This window comes from Rutidosis leptorrhynchoides, chromosome 4 (genome assembly GCF_046630445.1).
Source record: "Rutidosis leptorrhynchoides isolate AG116_Rl617_1_P2 chromosome 4, CSIRO_AGI_Rlap_v1, whole genome shotgun sequence".
Lineage (NCBI taxonomy): Eukaryota > Viridiplantae > Streptophyta > Magnoliopsida > Asterales > Asteraceae > Rutidosis > Rutidosis leptorrhynchoides.
In genome coordinates, this window is record NC_092336.1 from 8,133,799 (window position 1) to 8,158,462 (window position 24,664).

The 24,664-nt window shown below is 32.9% G+C and overlaps 1 protein-coding gene across 1 annotated transcript; it reads left to right on the forward strand.

The window, feature by feature from the left end:
- The first annotated feature begins 20,536 nt into the window (after positions 1 to 20,536).
- LOC139840388 (protein ALP1-like) lies at positions 20,537 to 21,823 on the forward strand. The gene has a single exon (XM_071830659.1). It carries the CDS (start codon positions 20,537 to 20,539, stop codon positions 21,821 to 21,823), a length of 1,287 nt encoding a protein of 428 aa, XP_071686760.1.
- The last annotated feature ends 2,841 nt before the right edge of the window (positions 21,824 to 24,664 follow it).

Below are 24,664 nucleotides of genomic sequence, written 5' to 3' on the forward strand. Positions count from 1 at the left end.
AAGCAAACAGCGGAAGACTTCTAGAAACCTGAGAATAAACATGCTTAAAAGTGTCAACACAAAGGTTGGTGAGTTCATAGTTTTAATGTTGCGCATAATCTGTATATAAAGGTGAATCACAAGTTTTTAGTTGTTTCATCCAGAAACGTTTATCAAAATATTCTACGAAATTGAGCACCCTGGTAACTAAACTTAACGTATATATATTTTATACCCTTTGTATAATCATCTTAATAATACACGCAAACCAACGTGTACGCTTCTCAAATAGCATACGTCCGTTAAAAGGCTAGCGCTCTAGTTCGGACGGGGATATCAAGCCTTATGGATCCATATACTACTACTCGCGCCCACCAGTTCTTATAACCGGCAGTTACTAGTTACCAAAGCTAAGGGATTTTCGGTTCAAACTCAGTGTAGAATTTAGTATGTACTTGTATCCATTGCGTTTAAAATAAAGTGCATGTATTCTCAGCCCAAAAATATATATTGCAAAAGCAATTAAAAAGGGAGCAAATGAAACTCACCTTAGCAGCACATAAGGTCATTCATCAAAAAGTGACCGTAACTCGAAATGCAAGATTAACCGTAGATCTCAACCTAGAGAACATATGTTGGTCAATACATGTCTAATAAACTAGGTTGGGTTATAGTGTATCACAATCCTAATGCTCGAGATCGACATACAAAAGGTATCAAAAGTCATTTCAAAAAGTCAATTTTGACAATTGTTCAACAAAACGAGACGTGCCTTATATAAGGATTCATTTACTTGGCTAGTAGTATTTTATCAATCTCATAAACAGGTTGTTTAAATATTTATTACAGATTCAAAAGCAATTCCAATTAACGTCAATTATAATTCAGTTGACCATATCTTTTGATTCGTTCATCGATATCATATACCTTTTACCAGTAATATATGTATTTAATTCGTGATTCATTATAAACTATTTAACTACGAAATTTAGCATACAAGCATGTATAAATATATACTCGAGCACTAGACATGTATACACTATTAATATATAAAAGATAAGATATGAATGCTCACGTATCAATATTGAGATTAAATATTGCAGGAAAGTACGTAGACGCAACAGAGATGATAAATACTAGGTTTGACTTGCGAACAATACCCATGAACATTACCCATAACCTCCATAGCTATAACTCATAATTTCCTTAGTTCTATCGCGTTTGAAGCTTGTTTTGAAAGTGACACGCTCATGACCTTGTCGTAATATTTTATGTATAATATTACTAAAAATATAAAGATTAATAATAATAATAATCTTAATAATAATATAATAATAATAATAATAATAATAATAATAATAATAATCATAATAATAATAATAATAATAATAATAATAATAATAAATAAATAAATACTTACAGAGTAATATGTGTAAAAAAACATGCGCAAGAAACCTGGTATTTATAGCCATAATTCCTGATTCTGATGCCCATGCGAGTGCATGGGATTTTAGTGCAAATCTCATGCACTTGCATGAGCTCATGCACTCGCATGGGTTTTATGCCTATTTCCTATGCGATCGCATGGCCGTCAGATCCAGCCCACATATTTTTTGTTTTCTTGTTTGTCGACATAATTAAATATAATATATATAATATATATAATTTAAATAATTAATTATATATTATATTAAATTCATGTGCATAGTTGACTTGTAATTTTCGTTCCGATGACTCGTACGTTGTCACTCGACTTATGTCCCGGTTCCAGTTTCTCGAACGCATTTTCGTACGCTTAGAAAACTCGCAATTTACGTTTTGTGACTCGTACCTTTGTCAAAATATAATCTTAAATTATCAATAAACTATATCATTCAAAGTGTATCTTAAACTTTCGAGTGTTTTGGTCATTTACTTCTATAAATCATTGTCTCGCTATTTGTTGATATATATATAATAACAAATCGTTTTATGACCAAGTTAATATATATTTTCAACATTCATAAACACGTTTTAAATATACGTCGCAAGTTATTCATACAATTAATATTTCAACTTATCATATATATTCAAATAAATATTTAAACCAATAAGTTTAATGTACGGTATTAAACAATTAATACATTGTTATGTTTTCAAGTTATAGTATATATATATATGTATCTATATACATATAATTGTTCGTGAATCGTCGAGAACAACCGAAAGGTATTTGAATAGTTCAAAAATTTTGAGATTCAGTTTTACAGACTTTGCTTATCGTGTCGGAAATGTTAATCATACAAAGATTAAGTTTAAATTTGGTCAGAAATTTCTGGGTCATCACAGTACCTACCGTTAAAGAAATTTCATCCCGAAATTTGAGTGAGGTCATCATGACTAACAATAAAAATGTTTTCATGCCGTATATGTGTTGATAAATAGAGTTTTATCACCGTTAAATAATATGGATAAAACAATCCGATTATTCGAAGCGTATGAGAGAAGTTATCGTAAAAGAGTGAAATGAAGAATAGAGATTCGTCTTAGCTCTTGAAGTATTAACAATTGATTTCCGTAATTTAAGGAATAGAAAATCTTCATAATCTAAATAAGATTTGATTCTTCGGAATTTAAGGAAATTAAGATTTCTTTTGATTAAATGCGTAATTTTCCTCGATTGCTATGTTTGATATTTCGCTATAAATTGACCTCTTTCGTTTCATTATTTTCATCACTCTTACATCTTCTTCCTCATTTCCTATTTTCAAAAGATTGTAAAAATGCTTCATCCAGTTCTGATTCTTGATATACTCCTAACATTCATATCTGTCATTCTTCTTTTTCATCTACCACCGGAGGAAGTTATTTTCTTCTACCATTACCTTAGGGTTATAGTGTTTTTCATTCTCCCGTGTCTTTATATTGCTATACGCATTGATATACACGGTTTGTAATTTCTGGGTGGTTGTTGGGTTTTATATCTTCCCTTATATTTCGATGTCTCTGCTTCTGTCTTTTCATAATCATTGACACCCACAGTTAATACTCTCTCCAATTTACTGTGATTTATATATACTCCCATTGATATTTTGAAGCTTCATGCTTTTGTTTTATCTTCCCGACTTTAAATCAAGCGAATAATGGTCCAGAATTTGTAGGTATGAATTTCGAAATGAACATAATTAATGTTCTAAAAAAGAAACGGTAATAGCACAATCTGACTTGTCAAATTACCAGAATACCTCGAAAAAGACCGAATCATTAAGAAAATATTTTCTTGATAGTTTAGAGGTTAAATAGAATGAAAGAGTTATGTAACATGGTTTATAATGAGGGTATGATCTGTGAACCTTTATCACGTTCCATTAGAAACTCAGCATGACTTACTGTAATATAATCACGTTGATCAAGTGTCATTATATTATACTAACTCATGCTTCAGTTCCCAACACCACTTCAAAAATATTCATATTTTAAACTCGAAGGTTTCAGAATTTAGAAACTAAAATAGTTTCTTTTATAATGTTACACAGATATCGCAAGGAGAAATTGATTTCCGATAAGAATGATTATGGAATTATCTCCAGAAATATGGAGGATATTTATAATGAAAGATACGATGATATCTTATAATTTCTAATATCTAAGGATGATGAAAAATATTGTCCGCAAGGGTTTAGATTCGGAAGCAAGGTATTCGTTAATGGCTTTAGCAGATACTGAATAATTTGGATTCTTTGAAGGCAGATTTAGTCTTTGTGATTTATCCACAGCATCCTTCATACTTTGCTCAATCCATTTTCCAGTTTCAAACCTTCTCTTTTTCTGAGCTTTGCCAACACACTATTCTTTATCATCAAACTTTTGGCTGTTAAGGTCGTTTACAGTTTTTGCTGCTTCATCAGCATTCAAAGTTATAATAACCGAATCGTTGGTTATCAATCCGAGGTGTTTTCAAAAGTTTGAAGGGTTTGCATGAAGATTGTAATTGTCAAGATACATATGATGTTCTAGAATTTTGAACGATACAAATTTTTTTTTTCTTTTTTTTTTCTGGGTTTATGAATAGAAGTGATGTTCTAGCACAGTTTTGATGTCAAAGTATAGCATTTGAAAGATGTAAGAATCTAAGAGTGATGTTTTCTGTTAAATCTTGGCTTGGATTCTGATTTTTCGAAATCAGAATATGTAATTGAATTTGTATGGAAACGATTGTATATCGCTGTGAGCATAGTTAATAATTTTTGAATCAAAGTTGAAGAATGTACAGTATAACATATTAATTGTGAACTTATATATTTCCCGAGTATTACCTACCCGTTAAAGATTTCACAATTAATACTTTGTACAAAAGAATTTTTTTATTACCGTCTTTATGAAAATATATGTATGTATATTTTCTTCAGATGTAATACAGATTTGATGAGTTAATATCATATTAAGCTCATTTGATTTTTGAATTGAATAAATAATCTCTAAAACATTAAGGATTACATAATCTTCACGGAGTATTTCACTAATGAAATCAATACTTCATTATTTATTGTTATTCCTCGGTGAAGGATGTTGATGCTCGTTGAATTCTTATGAACTTCATAAGATATAATTGATGTTTTCTAGAAAGTTTCGAGTACATCGAAGATAAAAGTGTAAAATCAAACATGTAATTGATTAATACACTAAGTTCATTATGAAATGGAATTCATTGAGTTGAAACAGATATTTGTAGTTAACGATGGTTAAGTTGTTAACGAAGGATGTACATCATAGCATATTAGTAATATGAATTAACCGAGTAGTATCTACCCCTTAAAATTCACACGTAATAGCTTAGTACGAAAAGATTCATGATGATTTTAAAATTTATATATATAAGATATACATATAAATTCTTTAGATGAATTGAGTTATTACTTCATAACTCATTGATACAATATACTCGTTGTTGACTCGTAATGATATCCACGGTGCTTTCTTGAACTGACGGAGCTTGTGATGTTAGAGGTGCTGCTGATTCTGACGATGTTGACAGCACTGACTGTGCTGGTGAGGCTAAGGGTACTTTTGATGCTGTTGGTAAAACAAGTCTAGCTTGTATCTTACACCATTCGGATAAGGGTTTCTACTCTATCTGATTTAGGGTTAAGGCTAGAATAGATAATCTCTAAACTTTAGAAATTACATAATCGCCGTAGAATGTTTCTCCGATGAAGTTATGAATCCATACTTCATCGTTTGTCGTTATTGGTACTTCTTGGTACCTATGGTGCGTATGATGTTGATATCCGAGGTACAAATTGTGATGTTGAGGCGTGTGATGCAGATATGGTTGTTGGTGGTGGTAATGATCCTGTTGGTGTGGATGATGGTGGTACCGGTTATGCTGCGGGTGCTGCTGCTGGTGTTCGTAACCCTTGCACCATATTCTCCAAAGCCACTACCCGAGCACTAAGCTCGTTGACTTCTTCTATTATACCGGGATGATCGGTGGTTCGGACGATCGGATAAATAAGATTTATAATATGGGATAGTATATAATCATGATGAGATACTCTGGAAATGAGAGAGAAAATAGTATTACGAATAGGTTCGCCGGTAAGTGCTTCAGGTTCTTCGCCAAGAGGTGAATGTGGTGGATGGAAGGGATCACCTTCTTCTTGTCTCCAATGATTAAGTAGGCTACGAACCCATCCCCAATTCATCCAGAATAGGTGATGGCTGATTGGTTGATCCATTCCGGTTACACTTTCTTCAGAGTTCAGGTGAATATCCATATCAGAATAGCTGTCGGAATTTAAGGAATTTGAACTAGATACGGGATCCATCTTGTATAATTAGAGAGATGATTTTTGATATGAAATAGATTATAGAATTTGATTGGTACTCTTCAATACATAATTTACATATGTATATATAATACCAAAATTGTAGAGACCCGTCCTAATCCATCCGGACGAAGTCCATATCGATTACAAACGATTCACAATAGTTGATTACATCGCGAGGTAATTGACCTCTATATGATAAATTTTACAAACATTGCATTCATTTTTAAAAGACAAACTTTCGTTACATCGACAGTTGACAGGCATGTAAAGCATTTCATAATATATCCAAATATAATTGACTTAATAATAATCTTGATGAACTCAACGACTCGAATGCAACATCTTTTGAAATATGTCATGAATGACTCCAATTGAACAAGTGCAAGGTTGGCCTCGGATTCACGAACCTAAATTAATTATATATATTTATATGTTGGTCAATATTTGTCTAACAAATTAGGTCAAGTCATAGTGTACCACAATCCTAATGGTCGAGACTAATATGAAAAAGTCAACAAAAGTAAATTTGACTCAAAATAATTTCCAAAAATCTATACATGATTAATATATAGTTTAAATATCGTCATTTTATATTTTTAAATATTTTTAAAAGATTTATTAGAGTAAATAATATAATTTATTTATTAATAAATAAAATTTTATATTAAATTTATATAATAAAATATACTTTTATATATATTAAGTAATAAAATTTATAGGGTTCATTTAATATCATAAAGATAATATGATAGGTATTATTAAAGTAAGTTATTACACGTAGTAAAATATGTTTGTATCACATATTTATTTGATAAAATAATATCTGTAATGATAGTAAGTAAAAGTTGTATTATTTTGTAATAATAATTATTATTATAAAAATATCAAAATTTATAATTACTAAGATGACATTATGATAAAACGATAATTCTAATTATGATAACTTTAATATTTACGATAATTTTTAATATTATCTTTAAAATAATAATTATATTTAAAATAATAATAATAATGATATTTTATAGTAACAATGACATTTCTATTAAAATGATAATTTTTGTTAAAATGATAGTTTTAATACTAACGATACTTTTAATAATAATAGTAATGATAAAAATAATAAGAACGATAATTTTATCTAAATTAATATCATGTCCGAAGGAGGATCCCGGAATGATAGGGGATATTCTTATATGTATCTAGTTAATGTCGGTTACCAGGTGTTCACCATATGAATGATTATTTTTGTCTCTATGCATGGGACGTATATTTATGAGAACTGAAAATGAAATTCTTGTGGTCTATTAAAATGATGGAAATAAATGATTATGATAAACTAATGAACTCACCAACCTTTTGGTTGACACTTTAAAGCATGTTTATTCTCAGGTGTTAAAGAAATCTTCCGCTGTGCATTTGCTCATTTTAAAGATATTACTTGGAGTCTTTAATAGCATATTTCGAAGAACGTTGCATTCGAGTCATTGAGTTCATCAAAGATTATTATTAAATCAATTTATAGTTGGATAGTGGATATTATGAAATGGTATGCATGCCTGTCAATTTTCGATGTAAAGAAAGTTTGTCTTTTAAAAATGAATGCAATGTTTGTAAAATGTATCATATAGAGGTCAAATATCTCGCAATGTAATCAACTATTGTGAATCGTTTATAATGTATATGAACGGGTCCTTTCAGTTGGTATCAGAGCGGTGGTCTTAGCGAACCAGGTCTGCATTAGTGTGTCTAACTGATAAGTCGATAGGATGCATTAGTGAGTCTGGACTTCGACCGTATCTGCATGTCAAAAGTTTTGCTTATCATTTTGTGTCGAAAATTAACTACTTATCATCCTCAGGAAATTACCTGCTTATCATTTTTAGTCTAAGACACGTCTTGCTGTATTGATTGTATGAATAGTGTATAGACAAAAATTCATATCTTAGCATATCTGCTAAATCATATCTTATCGTATCTGTTACTTTAAACTTTGCCTGACATATCCCGCAAAGTCCTCCGTAATCTACGAAATCTTTTGATCTATATATATATATATATATATATATATATATATATATATATATATATATATATATATATATATATATATATATTCTATGTAATTAGAATACCATCCGTTAGCCAAAATCATTTCATATCGAAAAGAAAAAAAAATCCTTTATCCAATCGTACGAAATGGAATTCGTCATCAGTTCAAGTCACTCAGATTCCGAAATGGAATCCCATTCAAGCTCCGAAAGCAGTGTGACCGGAATAGATCAATCAATCAGTCATCACCTATTCTGGATGAATTGGGGATGGGTTCGTATCCTCCTCAATCATTGGAGACAAGAAGAAGGTGATCCCTTCCATCCACCACATTGCCCTCTTGATGAAGAACCTGAAGCAATTACCGGCGAACCTGTCCGAAACACCATTTTCTCGCTCATTTCCAGAGTATCTCGTCACGATTATATATTACATCAAATTTTAGATTTTATTTATCCGCTCGTCCGAACCGACAATCACCCCGGTGTAATAGAAGAAGTCAACGAGCTTCGCGCTCGGGTAGTGGCTTTGGAGAATATGGTGCAGAGATTACAAACACCAGCATCAGCATCAGCAGCATAACCAGTACCACCATCATCAACGCCAACAGTACCATTACCACCTCCAACCACAACCGCGTCGTAAACCTCAACTTCACAATCTGTCCCACGAGCATCAACGTCATACGCACCATAGATACCAAGGAGTACCAACAACAATAACTGACGAAGTATTAATTCATAACTTCATTGGAGAAACATTCTGCGGCGATTATGTAATCTCTAAAGTCTTAGAGATTATCTAATCTAGCCCTAACCATAAATCAGTTAAGCGAACCAAAATGATGGAAGGAAGAGTAGAAACCCTGACAAAAATGGTGTGTGATTAACAAGCTAAACTTGCTTTACCAACAACATCAATAGTACCATCAGCGTTACCAGCATCGTCAGTACAGTCAACATCCGAATCAACAACACCGATAACATCACAAACTCCGTCAGTTCAAGAATCACTGTGGACATCATTACGAATCAATAACGTTTATATTGTATCAACGAGTTATGAAGAATTAACTCATTTCCTCTGAAGAAATTATATGTATATTATATATATATATATATATATATATATATATATTGAAATAAATCTTTCAGTTGGTACCAACTGAAAGGACCCGTTCATATACATTATAAACGATTCACAATAGTTGATTACATTGCGAGGTATTTGACCTCTATATGATACATTTTACAAACATTGCATTCGTTTTTAAAAGACAAACTTTCTTTACATCGAAAATTGACAGGCATGCATACCATTTCATAATATCCACTATCCAACTATAAATTGATTTAATAATAATCTTTGATGAACTCAATGACTCGAACGCAACGTTCTTCGAAATATGCTATGAAAGACTCCAAGTAATATCTTTAAAATGAGCAAATGCACAGCGGAAGATTTCTTTAACACCTGAGAATAAACATGCTTTAAAGTGTCAACCAAAAGGTTGGTGAGTTCATTAGTTTATCATAATCATTTATTTCCATCATTTTAATAGACCACAACAATTTCATTTTCAGTTCTCATAAATATACGTCCCATGCATAGAGACAAAAATAATCATTCATATGGTGAACACCTGGTAACCGACATTAACTAGATACATATAAGAATATCCCCTATCATTCCGGGATCCTCCTTCGGACATGATATAAATTTCGAAGTACTAAAGCATCCGGTACTTTGAATGGGGTTTGTTAGGCCCAATAGATCTATCTTTAGGATTCGCGTCAATTAGGGTGTCTGTTCCCCAATTCTTAGATTACCAGACTTAATAAAAAGGGGCATATTCGATTTCGATAATTCAACCATAGAATGTAGTTTCACGTACTTGTGTCTATTTCGTAAAATATTTATAAAAGTTGCGCATGTATTCTCAGCCCAAAAATATAAAGGGTAAAAAGGTAAATGAAACTCACGCATATAATTATTGTAAAACAGTTAATAAAGCATTTGCATGTATTCTCAGCCCCAAAAATATAAAGAGTAAAAGGGGAGCAAATAAAACTCACCATACTGTATTTCGTAGTAAAAATACATATAACGTCATTGAACAAGTGCAAGGTTGGCCTCGGATTCACGAACCTAAATTAATTATATATATTTATATGTTGGTCAATATTTGTCTAACAAATTAGGTCAAGTCATAGTGTACCACAATCCTAATGCTCGAGACTAATATGAAAAAGTCAACAAAAGTAAATTTGACTCAAAATAATTTCCAAAAATCTATACATGATTAATATATAGTTTAAATATCGTCATTTTATATTTTTAAATATTTTTAAAAGATTTATTAGAGTAAATAATATAATTTATTTATTAATAAATAAAATTTTATATTAAATTTATATAATAAAATATACTTTTATATATATTAAGTAATAAAATTTATAGGGTTCATTTAATATCATAAAGATAATATGATAGGTATTATTAAAGTAAGTTATTACACGTAGTAAAATATGTTTGTATCACATATTTATTTGATAAAATAATATCTATAATGATAGTAAGTAAAAGTTGTATTATTTTGTAATAATAATTATTATTATAAAAATATCAATATTTATAATTACTAAGATGACATTATGATAAAACGATAATTCTAATTATGATAACTTTAATATTTACGATAATTTTTAATATTATCTTTAAAATAATAATTCTATTTAAAATAATAATAATAATGATATTTTATAGTAACAATGACATTTCTATTAAAATGATAATTTTTGTTAAAATGATAGTTTTAATACTAACGATACTTTTAATAATAATAGTAATGATAAAAATAATAAGAACGATAATTTTATCTAAATTAATATCTTATAATATTTTAATTTCATCATGATACTCTTACTCATTATTTCCTAATCGTTTCGTTTAATAGCTTTTAATCATCTTTTATATCGTGTTCATAATAATGATAATAATAGTAATCAAAATATTTAGGTGTTACAATTATTTGTTTTAATTACACTAATATTAATAATGATAGTTACTATAATATTATTAACGATAATACTAATAATTATCTTAATGATAATATAGTAATAATAATAATAATAATAACAATAACAATAACCATTTTTAAATAATGATATATATATATTAATAATGATAATAATAATAATAATAATAATAATACTAATAATAATAATAATAATAATAATAATAATAATAATAATGATAATTGGATAATAATAATAATAATACTAATTATAACTTTAACGATAATAACGATAGTAATAAAAAAAATAATTTTTAATGATAAATCCCTTTTATTGATAAAGATAATAATAATGATAATAATAAGATAAAACTAGAACGACGATAAAAACGACGATAATAATAATCATTTTTAATAAAAATATCGAAAATTCAATTGATTATAACTTCTAATCCGTTCATCGAAACCATTCGATATCTAAAGGAAAAGTTCTTAATTTTTCGCTAGCTTTCCAAGGACATGCATATCTTATACCTTATCTCAACCGCAAGTGTAACTAATTCAAGATTCAACCTAACCTGTCTAAGGGCAATATCAAAAGTACATGCATGCATAATCCTAAATACTCGAGCACTAGTCAGGGATACACTATTAGTATGTAAAAGTTAAATTATGAGTACTCACGTATCAATATTGAGATTCAATATTGCAGGAAAGGTATGTAGACGCAACGGAAATGATAAACACTATATTGACCTCACGAGCATACCCATGAACCATACTCAATCACCTCCATAGCTATAACCCATAATTTCCTTAATCCTATCCTACTCGAAAAACAATTTCGAAATCACTCGGACAACACTCCGTCGTAATATTTTATGTATACTAATAATATCTTGAAATAATACGGAGTAAATATATATATGTAAATCGATTGAGAGAGTTTAGAGAAAAATATTTTCAAGTTTCTATGAAATAATGAAACTTATTGAATTCTATTTATAATAGATTTTTGAATTATTAAAGTGAATTATTAAAGTATGAATTATTAAAGTGAATTATTAAAGTATGAATTATTAAAGTGAATTATTAAAGTATGAATTATTAAAGTGAATTATTAAAGTATAAATTATTAAAGTATGAATTATTAAAGTGAATTATTAAAGTTAAAGTAAAGTAAAAATAAAGTAAAGGTAAAGTTTAAGTATAGTAAAAGTATAAAACTATGTACGTATTATACGCGTATAAATATATATAATATTAATTTAAATCGTTATATATATTTAATAAAATAAAATATAAATATCGTTATCTTTATCATACTAGTTAAGTAATGAGTTGTCAAAAGTGGTTATAGGTATTTATAAAAGTTATATACGTTTTAATAATAAAGTTCTTTTTAAACTGAAAACGTTTTTGTACGTTTGAAACTAAATAGATCAATCGAGTCTTTATGCGATTCAATCTTCCCATATCCTTTGTCTAGTTCTCAATGATTGACAATTTGTTCTTATTTATAAATTACTTTACCATTTTCCGAATATTGTTAAAATGGAAAGATTTCTCAAATCAACGTGGGCCTTTCAAAGTAGCCAATTTTGTCACAGCTATGTTCTTATTTATAAATTACTCTTACTCATTATTACCCACAGTTATGTACCCGAAAAACTCTTGAAACCAAAGTAAAAGTTTAAACAACGTATCCGCGACTCGTACGTTGTCACTCGACTTATGTCCCGGTTCCAGTTTCTCGAACGCATTTTCGTACGCTTAGAAAACTCGCAATTTACGTTTTGTGACTCGTACCTTTGTCAAAATATAGTCTTAAATTATCAATAAACTATATCATTCAAAGTGTATCTTAAACTTTCGAGTGTTTTGGTCATTTACTTATATAAATCATTGTCTCGCTATTTGTTGATATATATATAATAACAAATCATTTTATGACCAAGTTAATATATATTTTCAACATTCATAAACACGTTTTAAATATACGTCGCAAGTTATTCATACAATTAATATTCCAACTTATCATATATATTCAAATAAATATTTAAACCAATAAATTTAATGTACGGTATTAAACAATTAATACATTGTTATGTTTTCAAGTTATAGTATATATATATATATATAATTGTTCGCGAATCGTCGAGAACAACCGAAAGGTATTTGAATAGTTCAAAAATTTTGAGATTCAGTTTTACAGATTTTGCTTATCGTGTCGGAAATGTTAATCATACAAAGATTAAGTTTAAATTTGGTCAGAAATTTCCGGGTCATCACATAGTGGCATGTCTCTCTTAGCTAGAGGTCAGGAGTTCGACTCCGCTGGACTGCAACATTGCACTCAATGTTATCCCTGACCCCAAGTATCCACCCAGGTCGCCTTTCGCTTAGTGCGGAGCAGCGGAGAGGGGGGGTTTTACTGGCCATTCCCTCGGATTGGTCCGGGTTTTCTCCAGGCGGGTTATGCAACTACGTGGGATTAACGTGTGAGTGGTTAAGTCCCCTTAGGTGATCCCAAACTGATGTCCCAAAAAAATTAGAGTTTATCCGTACAAGAAGCCATGAAATTTTCGATTTATGTGTGTTAACTAATATCTTCATAAAACTTCTATTTTGTTCACATAATATTATTAATTATTGATTATTAAATTATAAATAATAGTTGTGATAGAAAAAACTGCATACATAGTTAAGGATCGGATAAAAAACATTTGTTAATGACGGGTCACGAGCGGTACATTGATATATTATACCTACTACAAATAAAATCTAACTTGTGATATCGTGATACACATTTGAACGATCAGCGGGCATACTCGTTAACCAGAAATCTTATATATAATCACAAATTATTATAATTGTTATTTTTAAACATTTGCGTAGACTTTTATTTATTTGTTGTGTTAGCTTTTTTATTAGTTAGATTATAATAATTATAATACGCAATATATTTTTATAACTCGCGGGTAATCAGTATTCGCAGGTTAGTGGCATGCGCGTTACACAAGCCGTGGTGGGTATAGAAAAATTATTGTTGGCAGATCGTTGATATAAGGACCAAATAAGTGAGTGTTTTTTTCCCCAACGGCGATTTTGACGATTCATTTTCTCCTGCTTCCGTCCGATTACCAGCGGGATCAAACGCTGTGTAATCCTCTCCTTTCATCATGTCTCAGCGAGAAGATCACATCAACACTGCAAAAATTGCTACATCGATTTTTATTACGAATTTCCCTCCAACTTTCGGCATCAATGATCTACGAGGAATCTGCAAGGACCATGGTACTTTATTGGACATCTATTTCGCCCGTAAATTGTCTAAACAAGGTAATAGATTCGCTTTTGCTCGTTTTTTGAATGTTGATTCGATTAACGCTCTTGAAAGGAGGTTATCAAGTGTCTGGGTTGGTAATTACCATTTGTTCGCGGCAAAGGCCCGCTTTGATCGAGATGATATACGAAATAAAACGGGTAACAAGCAGGGTGTTTTTTACCCAGTTCATCCCTCTAGAGTCCCAAACTTTGAAGATTTCCCTTCACTTGTCAAAGGTACTTATGTATCGGCTGTAAATGGAAAGTCTTTCCCTTCTCCGGTGGTGATTAAGACAGGATTGAAATACTTAAGCATTCCAGATGATGAACTGTTTCAAGGAACTGATGCTCCTCTGTTACTATTTGTGAAGGTAAAAAACACTACTTTAATTCCACATATCAAACGCATTTGGCATGTTGAGGGGTTTCAAAATCTGGATATTCATCATATTGGTGGATCATGGGTCGATGTAACATTCCCAAATGAAAAATCTTTAGACGCGTTTAAATGCAACGAAAAGATTATCTCATACATTGAAGAATTCAAAGAATTTGACGAAAATTTTGTGGTTAACGAAAGAGCAGTCTGGATTGATATTACTGGACTGCCAGCATGTGCCTGGAAAGACGGAATTTATAAGAGAATTGCAAGCTCCTTTGGCAACAAATCGTTCATTGCTGCCATAAATGGGAAAGTGGGGTGCGGTAAATTGGGTATTATTACCACCAGGATGGATTATATTCATGATATGATCTCTGTAGTTATCAAGAAAAAAACTTACAAGGTTCTAGTTCGAGAAACATCTAACTGGAATGTGAATGTGCTTGATCTGGAAGAAGAAGAATCATCGGATGATGATGATGCGTATTCGGAGGATTCGTCGATAAACTCGGACAAAGTGCAAGTTGATCAACCCATTGAAACTATGTTTGAGCAAAATGTATCTCCTGCAATAGAGAACACTATATCAGAAACAAAGTTGGCAGATCAGGTGGAAGATTCTCAGAGTTCAACCGAGGGAACTTTTGTTGCGGATAGCATTACTTCGCAGCCTGCTACTTCTGCAAAAAACAATATGGTTTTAGAAGATTCAGGTTCCTCTTCCTTGTCCAAGCCTCCAGGCCTCAACGGTGTCCGTTTTCATTCCCCTATCGTTAGTTCAACTAATTCTTCAGGTGGCACTCACAATGTATTTAGATCCAAAATGTTAAAGATGGGTAAAACTCTTGGATACAACTTAAATTCTTCTTCTTTTGATCTCAACAAGGTGGTAATTAGTATGAGAGGTTTCAATACCATCTCATGAATTTAATGTCGTTAAACATTGGTGGAGGGATGCAACTCAAAATGAAACAAAGATGGGTGAGTAGGCTATGTGTTGAACATGGTATTAATATTTTAGGTATCCAAGAGACCAAACTTAAAAACCTGTGTCACTTTGCCGTTAAAGCAATGTGGGGCAATTTTAATTTTAAGGTTGCTTCCGCATCTGCTCGTGGAAGATCGGGTGGCATTATCACCGTATGGGACCCAAGATTTTTTCTTAGTAGACGTATCATTTCCTTTGATAATATGCTTATTGTGGAAGGAGTGTTTGTGGGGAATTCAACTTCGATCTTCCTTATCAACATTTATGCTCCACAACCGAGGGAAAGAAAGCAGAGATTGTGGGACTATATCCGGAATTTTGTTTCTATTAATTCAGGGGAATTCATTGTTTTTGGGGATTTTAATTCAGTTCGGTTTCCTCATGAAAGATATGGATCGAGATTTAATCACCTGGAAGCAAACGACTTCAATTGCTTTATTCACGACTGTAATTTAATCGATATAAAATTGGGCGGAAGATCATTTACACGTTTTAACAAATCGTTCACGCAACGCTCCTTGATTGATAGATTCTTCGTCTCGGATGGTATTTTGGGTTTGTTTCCTTCGCTTACGGGAAGTATTCTATCAAATTTGTGGTCAGATCATTGCCCGATCATTCTCCGCAACGTAACGATTGATTATGGCCCGACCCCGTTTAAACTTTTTCACTCCTGGTTCGAGCTTGATGGTTTTGATGAGGTGGTCAGTAAGGCATGGAATGACCATTCTATGTTAAGAAGTAGCAATCCCCAACTTCGCTTCAAAGACAAGTTAAAGCAAGTAAAATCTGCCCTCAAGACTTGGTACAATGCACACAAGCTGAGCCAAATCGGAGAAAGAACTAAATTAATGCAGGAAATTGAAGACATCGATATGAGCTTAAATGGGGCTGCTGACCCTTTTCAGCTTGCAACCAAAAGATGCGAAAATATTATTGCTGTGGAGAACCTAGACTCATTGGAAGCAAGAAATAAGGCGCAAAAATATAAGAAGCTTGCGCACTCGTTGGGAGATGAAAACACTTCTTTTTTCCACACAGCGATTAACCGAAAAAGAAAGAAACTACAAATAGAAGGTGTAATGTCAGATGGCAATTGGATCACCAATCCGGTACAAGTTAAAGAAACATTTTTTTCTTTTTTTGTTGACAAATTTAAGTGTGTGCAGCATGCTTCTTTGGAGCAACCAAGTGCCCATATTCGTACACTGCCTTCTGATCTAAGTGACGCAATCAGTAGCGACTTTACAGTAGAAGAAATCAAGATAGCGATTTGGTCGTGCGGGAATGATAAGTCTCCTGGTCCTGACGGTTTCACCTTCAAATTCGTGAAGTATTTCTGGGATCTCATCAAATCGGACACTCTGAACATGGTTTTTGATTTTATGTCCAATGCTTTTATTCCAGGTGGTTGCAATAGTTCTTTCTTTTCCCTCATCCCAAAAAAAGAGAACCCGATTCATGTTCAAGATTTTAGACCGATTAGTCTAATTGGTATCCAATATAAGATAATTGCAAAAATTTTGGCAAATAGACTAGCCTCGGTCATTGATGCTGTTATAGGTCCAAATCAGACGGCTTTCATAAAAGGTAGGCAAATCTTGGATGGTCCTCTTATGATTAATGAAGCAATCACGTGGTGTAAGAAACGAAAGAAGAAAGCTATGATGTTCAAAATTGATTTCGAAAAGGCTTTTGACACCATTCACTGGGACTATATTTTCACGATGATGCAATTCATGGGATTTGGCGATCGATGGATTTCTTGGATTCGGGCGTGCCTCATCTCTTCAAAAGCTTCATTACTTCTAAATGGTAGTCCGTCTTTGGAATTCCGGATTGGTAGAGGACTTCGTCAAGGTGACCCTTTATCACCCTTTCTCTTCATAATTGGAATGGAGGGCCTTCAAGTGGCTCTAAAAGATGTTGTTGACGCATCATTGTTCAAACCACTTAGATTTGGTAACGAACACTGTTTCTATGAATTATCGTCGTGCATGTATGCAGATGATGTCATTTTCGTAGGCGAGTGGTTGGATTCAAACCTTGAAAATTTGGTTATCATGCTCGCATGCTTTTACTCTGTCTCGGGTTTAAAACTTAATCCCCATAAATCATCTCTATACGGGATACAAATTCCCCCTTTTTTGGTTTCGGAAGCAGCAAGTGCTATTGGTTGTCAAGCATCATCTCTCCCGTTTGTCCATTTGGGCCTACCTGTAGGCAGGAATATGCATAAGGTGGAGAGTTGGGAGCCTGTTATTGAAAAAGCAAATAAACGTCTTGCATCTTGGAAATCCAACCTTATTTCAATGGGAGGTCGACTTACGCTCATAAAATCCGTGCTAGGTTCGGTTGGCACGTATTATTTTTCAATGTTTAGAGCTCCAAAGAAAGTCATAAACAAACTTGAATCAATGAGAGCCGCCTTTTTTTGGGGTGGAAAAGAAAATACTCGTAAAATACATTGGGTAAAATGGCGTTTAATACTCAATTCCTTGGAGCAAGGAGGCCTTGGCGTCCCTAGCCTAAATTCTCTCAATTTAGCGCTTATTTACAAGTGGAGATGGAGGTTTATCACGAGTAAAAACTCAAGTTGGGCTAGTCTAATCACGTTGATACATGGACAGCCACAAGGTCCTATGGTTCCTTGTACTCCATACGCTTCTGGAACATGGGCGACTATCTCTAAAACCATTGATATGCTTCACAATGATTACTCTTTTGATGCAGGTCTCCTTCGGTTGAATCTGGGCAATGGGGTAAATGCAAAATTCTGGTTTGACCCATGGTACAATGGCACAACACTTGCTGCCCGTTTTCCGCGTTTGCTTTCCTTGGATACTGATCAGCGAGCTACTGTTGCATCCCGATACCTTAACCATTCATGGTTACTTTCATGGAGAAGAGATCCTAGATATGGAGTGGAGGTGGAAAATTTGCAAGAGCTAAAAGATATTCTTAATTCGATAACCTTATCTAGTGACAAGGACCGATGGACTTGGAATGGCGATTTATTTTCAGTCTCAAAAGCTCGCAAGCTGATAGATGCTCATGATGCAGCCCCTTTTGTCAACAGTACTACATGGTGTAATTATGCTCCCATAAAAGCCAACATTTTCTTGTGGCGCCTGAAGCTATCTAGGCTTGCTACAAAGGTTAATCTTCTTTCTCGTGGCATTGATCTCGAACATGCAGGTTGTTGTTTATGTGACGAGCCAATCGAAGATGAAAATCATCTATTCCTACGGTGCGAAAGCAGTCAGCAAATATGGTCAAAAATTGCACAATGGTCCAACATCTCGTTTCCTAATTGGTCATCGTTATCTAATTTGTGGGCTTGGATAGATGGTGTTCCCATTCACAATAACAAGCGCCTCATTGTCAACATCATTATCATTGCAACATTATGGAATATATGGAGATTGCGTAACAGTCACATATTCAAGGAAAAAAACTTTCGGAAGTGCCACGTGATTGACAGTATTGTGGCGACAAGCTTCAATTGGATCTTTGCTAGATTCCGAAAAAAGGCTTGTAATTGGAATCAATGGATGCAGTCTCCCTTACTTTCCTTGTAAATATTTGTTTTTGTTGTATCTTTTTCTTTAGCTTTTGCTTATTTAATAAAATTGCAGCCGTTCGAAAAAAAAAAAAGATCGTTGATATAAGGGATCTGTGTCCATCACCCCTAAGTACTTTTTTTTATAAACATTCCATAATATTTATAAATGATTCTTATCATTTATAAACTTAATATAAATCAACTTGTGTTGTAACTCACGTGGTAGTGAGCTGCATCTCTTAGTGAGAGGTCAGGAGCTCGACTCCCGTGAGGAGCAGCATTACACACAAGGTTTCTCCTTAACTCTTAAATTCCACGCAAGTGTGCATTCCGCACATCGTGTTTCGGTAGGCAGAGGGGGATGGGGGTTTACCGCCCATGTCCTCGGATTGTGCCGGGTTTCCTCCTGGACAGCAGTTGGGGGTGGGTTATGCAACTGCAGGATATGAACGCGTTGGCGGTTTAGTCCTCTCTGAGTGATCTCAAACTATTGTAAAAAAAAATAAACTTAATGTAAATCACGATCATCAAAAGTCGTCATATAAGACTACTTGAACAGAGTTACACTATTATGTACATTTCTAACAATCTCGTGATAAATCATGAGAGTTTGATCTTGATAGTTAAAATTTAAATTATTTTCATAATTTACTTAACATGTCATTTTTATATCGTATTTAGTTACATAGCTGTATTTCAACTTCGTATGTATTTTTATTCATACAAATTTATTTTTATAAATATATTTAATTTAATTTTAACTTATTTTAAGTCCTGCGAAATCATGAGTTCATGCCTAGTAGTTTATAATTAGAATGGCCATATGAATAATTAATACAAAATTTTAAGGTTTTTTCTAATAATAAGAATAAATTATACCCTAACATTGTGTGAAAACGAAAATTGCTAAAAAAATATTATTTAGAAAAGAGAGAAAAAGACATTTTTAAAACAATTATAAAAAAACAAAACAAATAAGAAGAAAATGCCGAAATTTTTTTTAACAATTTTTTCACTAAAACAACTTCAAAAATGATTAAAAAAAAGGAATGGAATGAATTACAATTTTGTCACTTTATGAGTTCAATTCCTAAGATAACTAACTTATCCTAACCTAAGAGCACCAGGAGTCGGCCTCTTTTTTCGGCGTTAAACGATTTTAACGGTGGGGACGGTGGCGCCACCCACTCCCCGCCAGCGTTAAACCACCGTTAAAGGTGGGTAACGGCGGCCACCGTGACCTGGGCAACGTTGGGAAAGTTTGGCCGTTGCTGATTTTTGACCGTTGGCAACGGTCGAAAATATATTTTTTTTTTTCCAATACTCTATAAATACTCTTCATTTTTTCATCATTTTTCACATCTTATTCATATCTTTTTCTCTCAATTTCACAACAAATAAACATATATTTTTTTAAATAATGTCTTCAACATCATCGTCTAGCGAAGAGTTTTTGATGCAAGTGCTCGATATAATCAATAGCGAGGCGTTAGAAAGTGAAAATGAAGCGGAAAGTTCACACACACGTCGTTATATAGAACGTGAACATGAAGCCGCACATGTACGTCTTATGACCGACTATTTTGTTCAAGGTTGCAAATACTCCGACGATAATTTTAAAAGGAGGTTTCGAATGCGGCGTCGCGTATTTCTCCCAATTATGGAAGATATTCTCAACTACCACAAAGTTCCGCTACCGGAATACTTTAGGTATTTTCATTTACGATTTGATGCGCGCGGCAAGTTGAGTATTAGTACATACTTAAAAATAACTGCTGCTCTACGACAATTAGCTTATGGTGATACACCCGATCTTTTTGACGAGTACTTGCAAATGTCGGAACGAACATCTCGTGAATCATTAATGCACTTTTGTAAGTGTATTATTGATTTATATAAAGATGAATATATGCGAGAGCCTACCACGGAAGATATCAAAAGATTGTATGAAGCTCACGAAGATATTCACGGTTTACCTGGAATGATGGGAAGCATAGATTGTATGCATTGGGTATGGGGAAGATGTCCCGTTGCATGGAAATGTCAATTTACTCGAGGCGATCACAAAGTTCCAACTATTATGCTAGAAGCTGCAGCCTCATATGATAACTGGATTTGGCATGCTTTCTTTGGGGTTGCGGGTTCAAACAACGACTTAAACGTCTTGAACGCTAGTAATCTCTTCAACTCAATGCTTAATGAAGAAACAGAAGATATTCTTTTTACTGTAAATGGGGTTGAGTACAAAAGAGGATATTATCTAGCGGACGGTATATATCCCGGGTGGGCATCGTTTGTGAAGGCGTTTTCAAGTGCAAACGATGAAAAACGTAAGTGCTTTTCGAAGAAACAAGCAGCGGCACGCAAGGATGTTGAGAGGACTTTTGGTATTTTACAGGGGCGTTGGCATATGCTACAACAACCAGCAAGGGCATATAGCGTCAATGTAATGAAACAAATGATGTATACGTGCATTATCTTACACAACATAATTGTCGAACATAATGGTTTTGCTCTAACCGAAAATGATTGGGTTTACGAACCCGTTCATAATATGCAAACAACTTGGATCGAGAGGTGCGAAACTCACAGGAGGAGGATGAAAGAATTACGAGATAGGGAAGTGCATGAGGGCCTACGATCGAATTTGGTTGAACATGTATGGGCTAATCGTGAGACGTCGGAGTCAGAGACGGAGTCGGATTAAGTATTGTGTTTTTTATAAAGTAATGTATTTTTTTTAATAAGTGTGTTTTTTTAATTAAGTATTGTTTTTTTTAACTTAATGTAATTTTTTAATTAATGAAATTTATTATTGCATTTGTTTTTATATTTTTAATATATAATTAAACTAAATAATATTATTAAAATTATAAAAAATTAATTAAATAATGATTTAACACTGAGATTTAACACTGAACCATTCCTCCTGTTTTGGCCTCAGTGTTAAATTTAACACTGAGATTTAACACCGAACGACTCCCTGTGCTCTAAGCAACCTAACTTCAAAGCTAACTCTAAACTTTGCACCAATAATATATTGTATCATTACGTAACAAGGAAACTTGGTGTACGATAGTCTTGGGTCTCCTTTTGATTGGTTTTTTTTTTTGTCTAGCTAAATAGATGGAACTAGTGTTCGAACCCTCGCTTTGCGCCGGGGTTCGGTTTTCAATGTATTATATTGCGCTTAGTTTTTAAAATTATTTCGTGGCTAAAGATGATATCCTCGAAGCGCAATTCGATTCGAACTAAAAGGTATAATCCGTGAAAGATTTAAATGTTATTTTAAATTAACAATATATGTACATCTCCGCGTTTCACTATGGAATTGTCGACTTTTAAAAAATTTAACGCAAAATCGACGTGTATGAAAAGTACCTCAAATATTTAGCGTTTTTTAAAAAGTGTCTGTTTTGCGTATAGTTAGTGACAGTGTGCTCCTAAAATTATTTCGAGTTTAACGATGGTGTTAGAAAAATTTAACTCGTTGCGAGCGAGAAGATATGACCCGTTGAATATTTGGGTGGAGTTTATTTAAATTTTTTTATGAAAATGAGTATTTGACACTTTGGGGGGTCGATTTTAATATTTGAACAAACTATGGGGGTTTTTTTTGAAAAAAAGGTGGGAAAAGGGAAAAAAAGTGAAAGGACGAAAACGCCCCTGGTGACTATTAATCGTTTTTGTCTATTAGGTAGTATATAAAGTATGTTGTCGATTTATAATGAATGAGAAGTTTAATGGTTAAAGTATAAAATGTTAAAAGTTTGTGGTAAATTTATAAAAGCTATAAAGTTAACTATTATATATTTTGAGTCTAAAATGTAAATAAGTAAAAGATTAGGGGTAGTTTGTGAAACTTGTGAGGTTTACTATTTACTTTGACTGTACCTTTTAGATATGGGAGATGATTCTTACACACACTTTTTTGATCCTCACACACCAATTTAAAGAAATGGAGTATTATTAGAAGAGTAAAAGATTAAAATAAGTGTGTGAGGATCAAAAAAGGGTGTGTTAGAATTATCTCTCTTTAGATATATAGATATAATATAATATAATTTCAGAGGACAAGAAAATATAATGATAGCAGACAAAATTAAAATGAATATAGAAGTATATGATTTAAAACAGGCCTAGTTTTTTCTACCGGAGGTGATAGTTAGGAGCCCACCTGGGTTGTATGAGACAAAATGTCTCTAATCAAAATCAAAATCCTATATATAATACTAAAAAAGATTCTGTAGCTTTGTATATTAAAATTCATATAATGACAAAAGTACCCTTCCTATACTACTACCTGCATTTTTATTTCCCAAAAAGAGCTAGAAACTTTTATAAACAAACGACCACACTTCATTAAACCGATGAAGCATAAGGACGGAAGACAAAAGCAAAGCTTAAACAAAAACAACCCGAGCCAACGTAGCGGAAAACATGGGTAACTAAACAAAACTAACAACAACGCAGCCAACAAACTACAAAACAAGCAAACAACAATAAAACAAAGGCCATAAAGCGAGGACAAAAATATGGTCTGCAATCAAGTCACAAAGGAAGACTAAAAACCATCTATTGCACCACGTAAACCAAAAGCCGAGGGAGAAAGAGACCGCATTAAGACAATCACATGCCGTCCACAAAGAAGTTTTTCAACTCGGCTCCGTTACTTGTTTGTGGACGGATCATCAGCTTGTTCACCAAGCGAAGCCACGAGTCTTTTTTCTTCTTCTTTTTTTTTTTTTGTTTTTTTTTTTTTTTTTAACAAAAAGCAACACCTTTGATAACATCAAAATTATACATATTTTTATACTCTTTAAATGGTGCTATCTTCCTCATTTTTACACAAAATGACCACTTCCTTTGTTTATCGGGAAAAAATGAGCAAAGGCTACTAACGGTGTGAAAAAGTTCATTTGTAATCTATGCAAGTACATTAGAAGAGAAAACGAGCCAAAAAATTGAAGAAATCAAAGAGCCAAATGTCGTGAAAAACAAGCTCAGGTCGGCGGCGTAATATGCCAAGTCGGCGACCTCACTAAAGTCAAAAAAGATTCAAAATAAAGTCAACACACATAAACGTTCCCATGCAAACGGGTCAAGACGGTGGCTGGAATTCCCCTGATGGTGGTCTTCCTCAATAAGAAAATGATTCACGCGTTTAAAGATTTAAGGAAAGAAATCCTGGACTTAGGTCAAGTCGCCACCCAAGAAGTCAAAGCTGCTGGTAGAGCGTGTCAGCTGCGAATCAGAAGATCCTTTCCATAATTCAAGACGGCGGCTATTAAGCTTAAGATCGCAGCCTCAGCAACACCGACCTAACTTGCCAGGCTGGCGGCCAACGTTTCCCTATATATAGAGGACTCCAGTTTGCGAATTCATATGTGATTAGTTTTATATAATAGTTAGGTTTTACTTCCCGTCTTTTCCGTTTTCTGTCCCGCACTCAAATTACTCTTTCAATTTACTTTCAACTATTGTTATTTCGATTCTTAAAGTTATTATCCAAGCCAAGAACGATTGTACTACCTTTTATTCAAGTTAT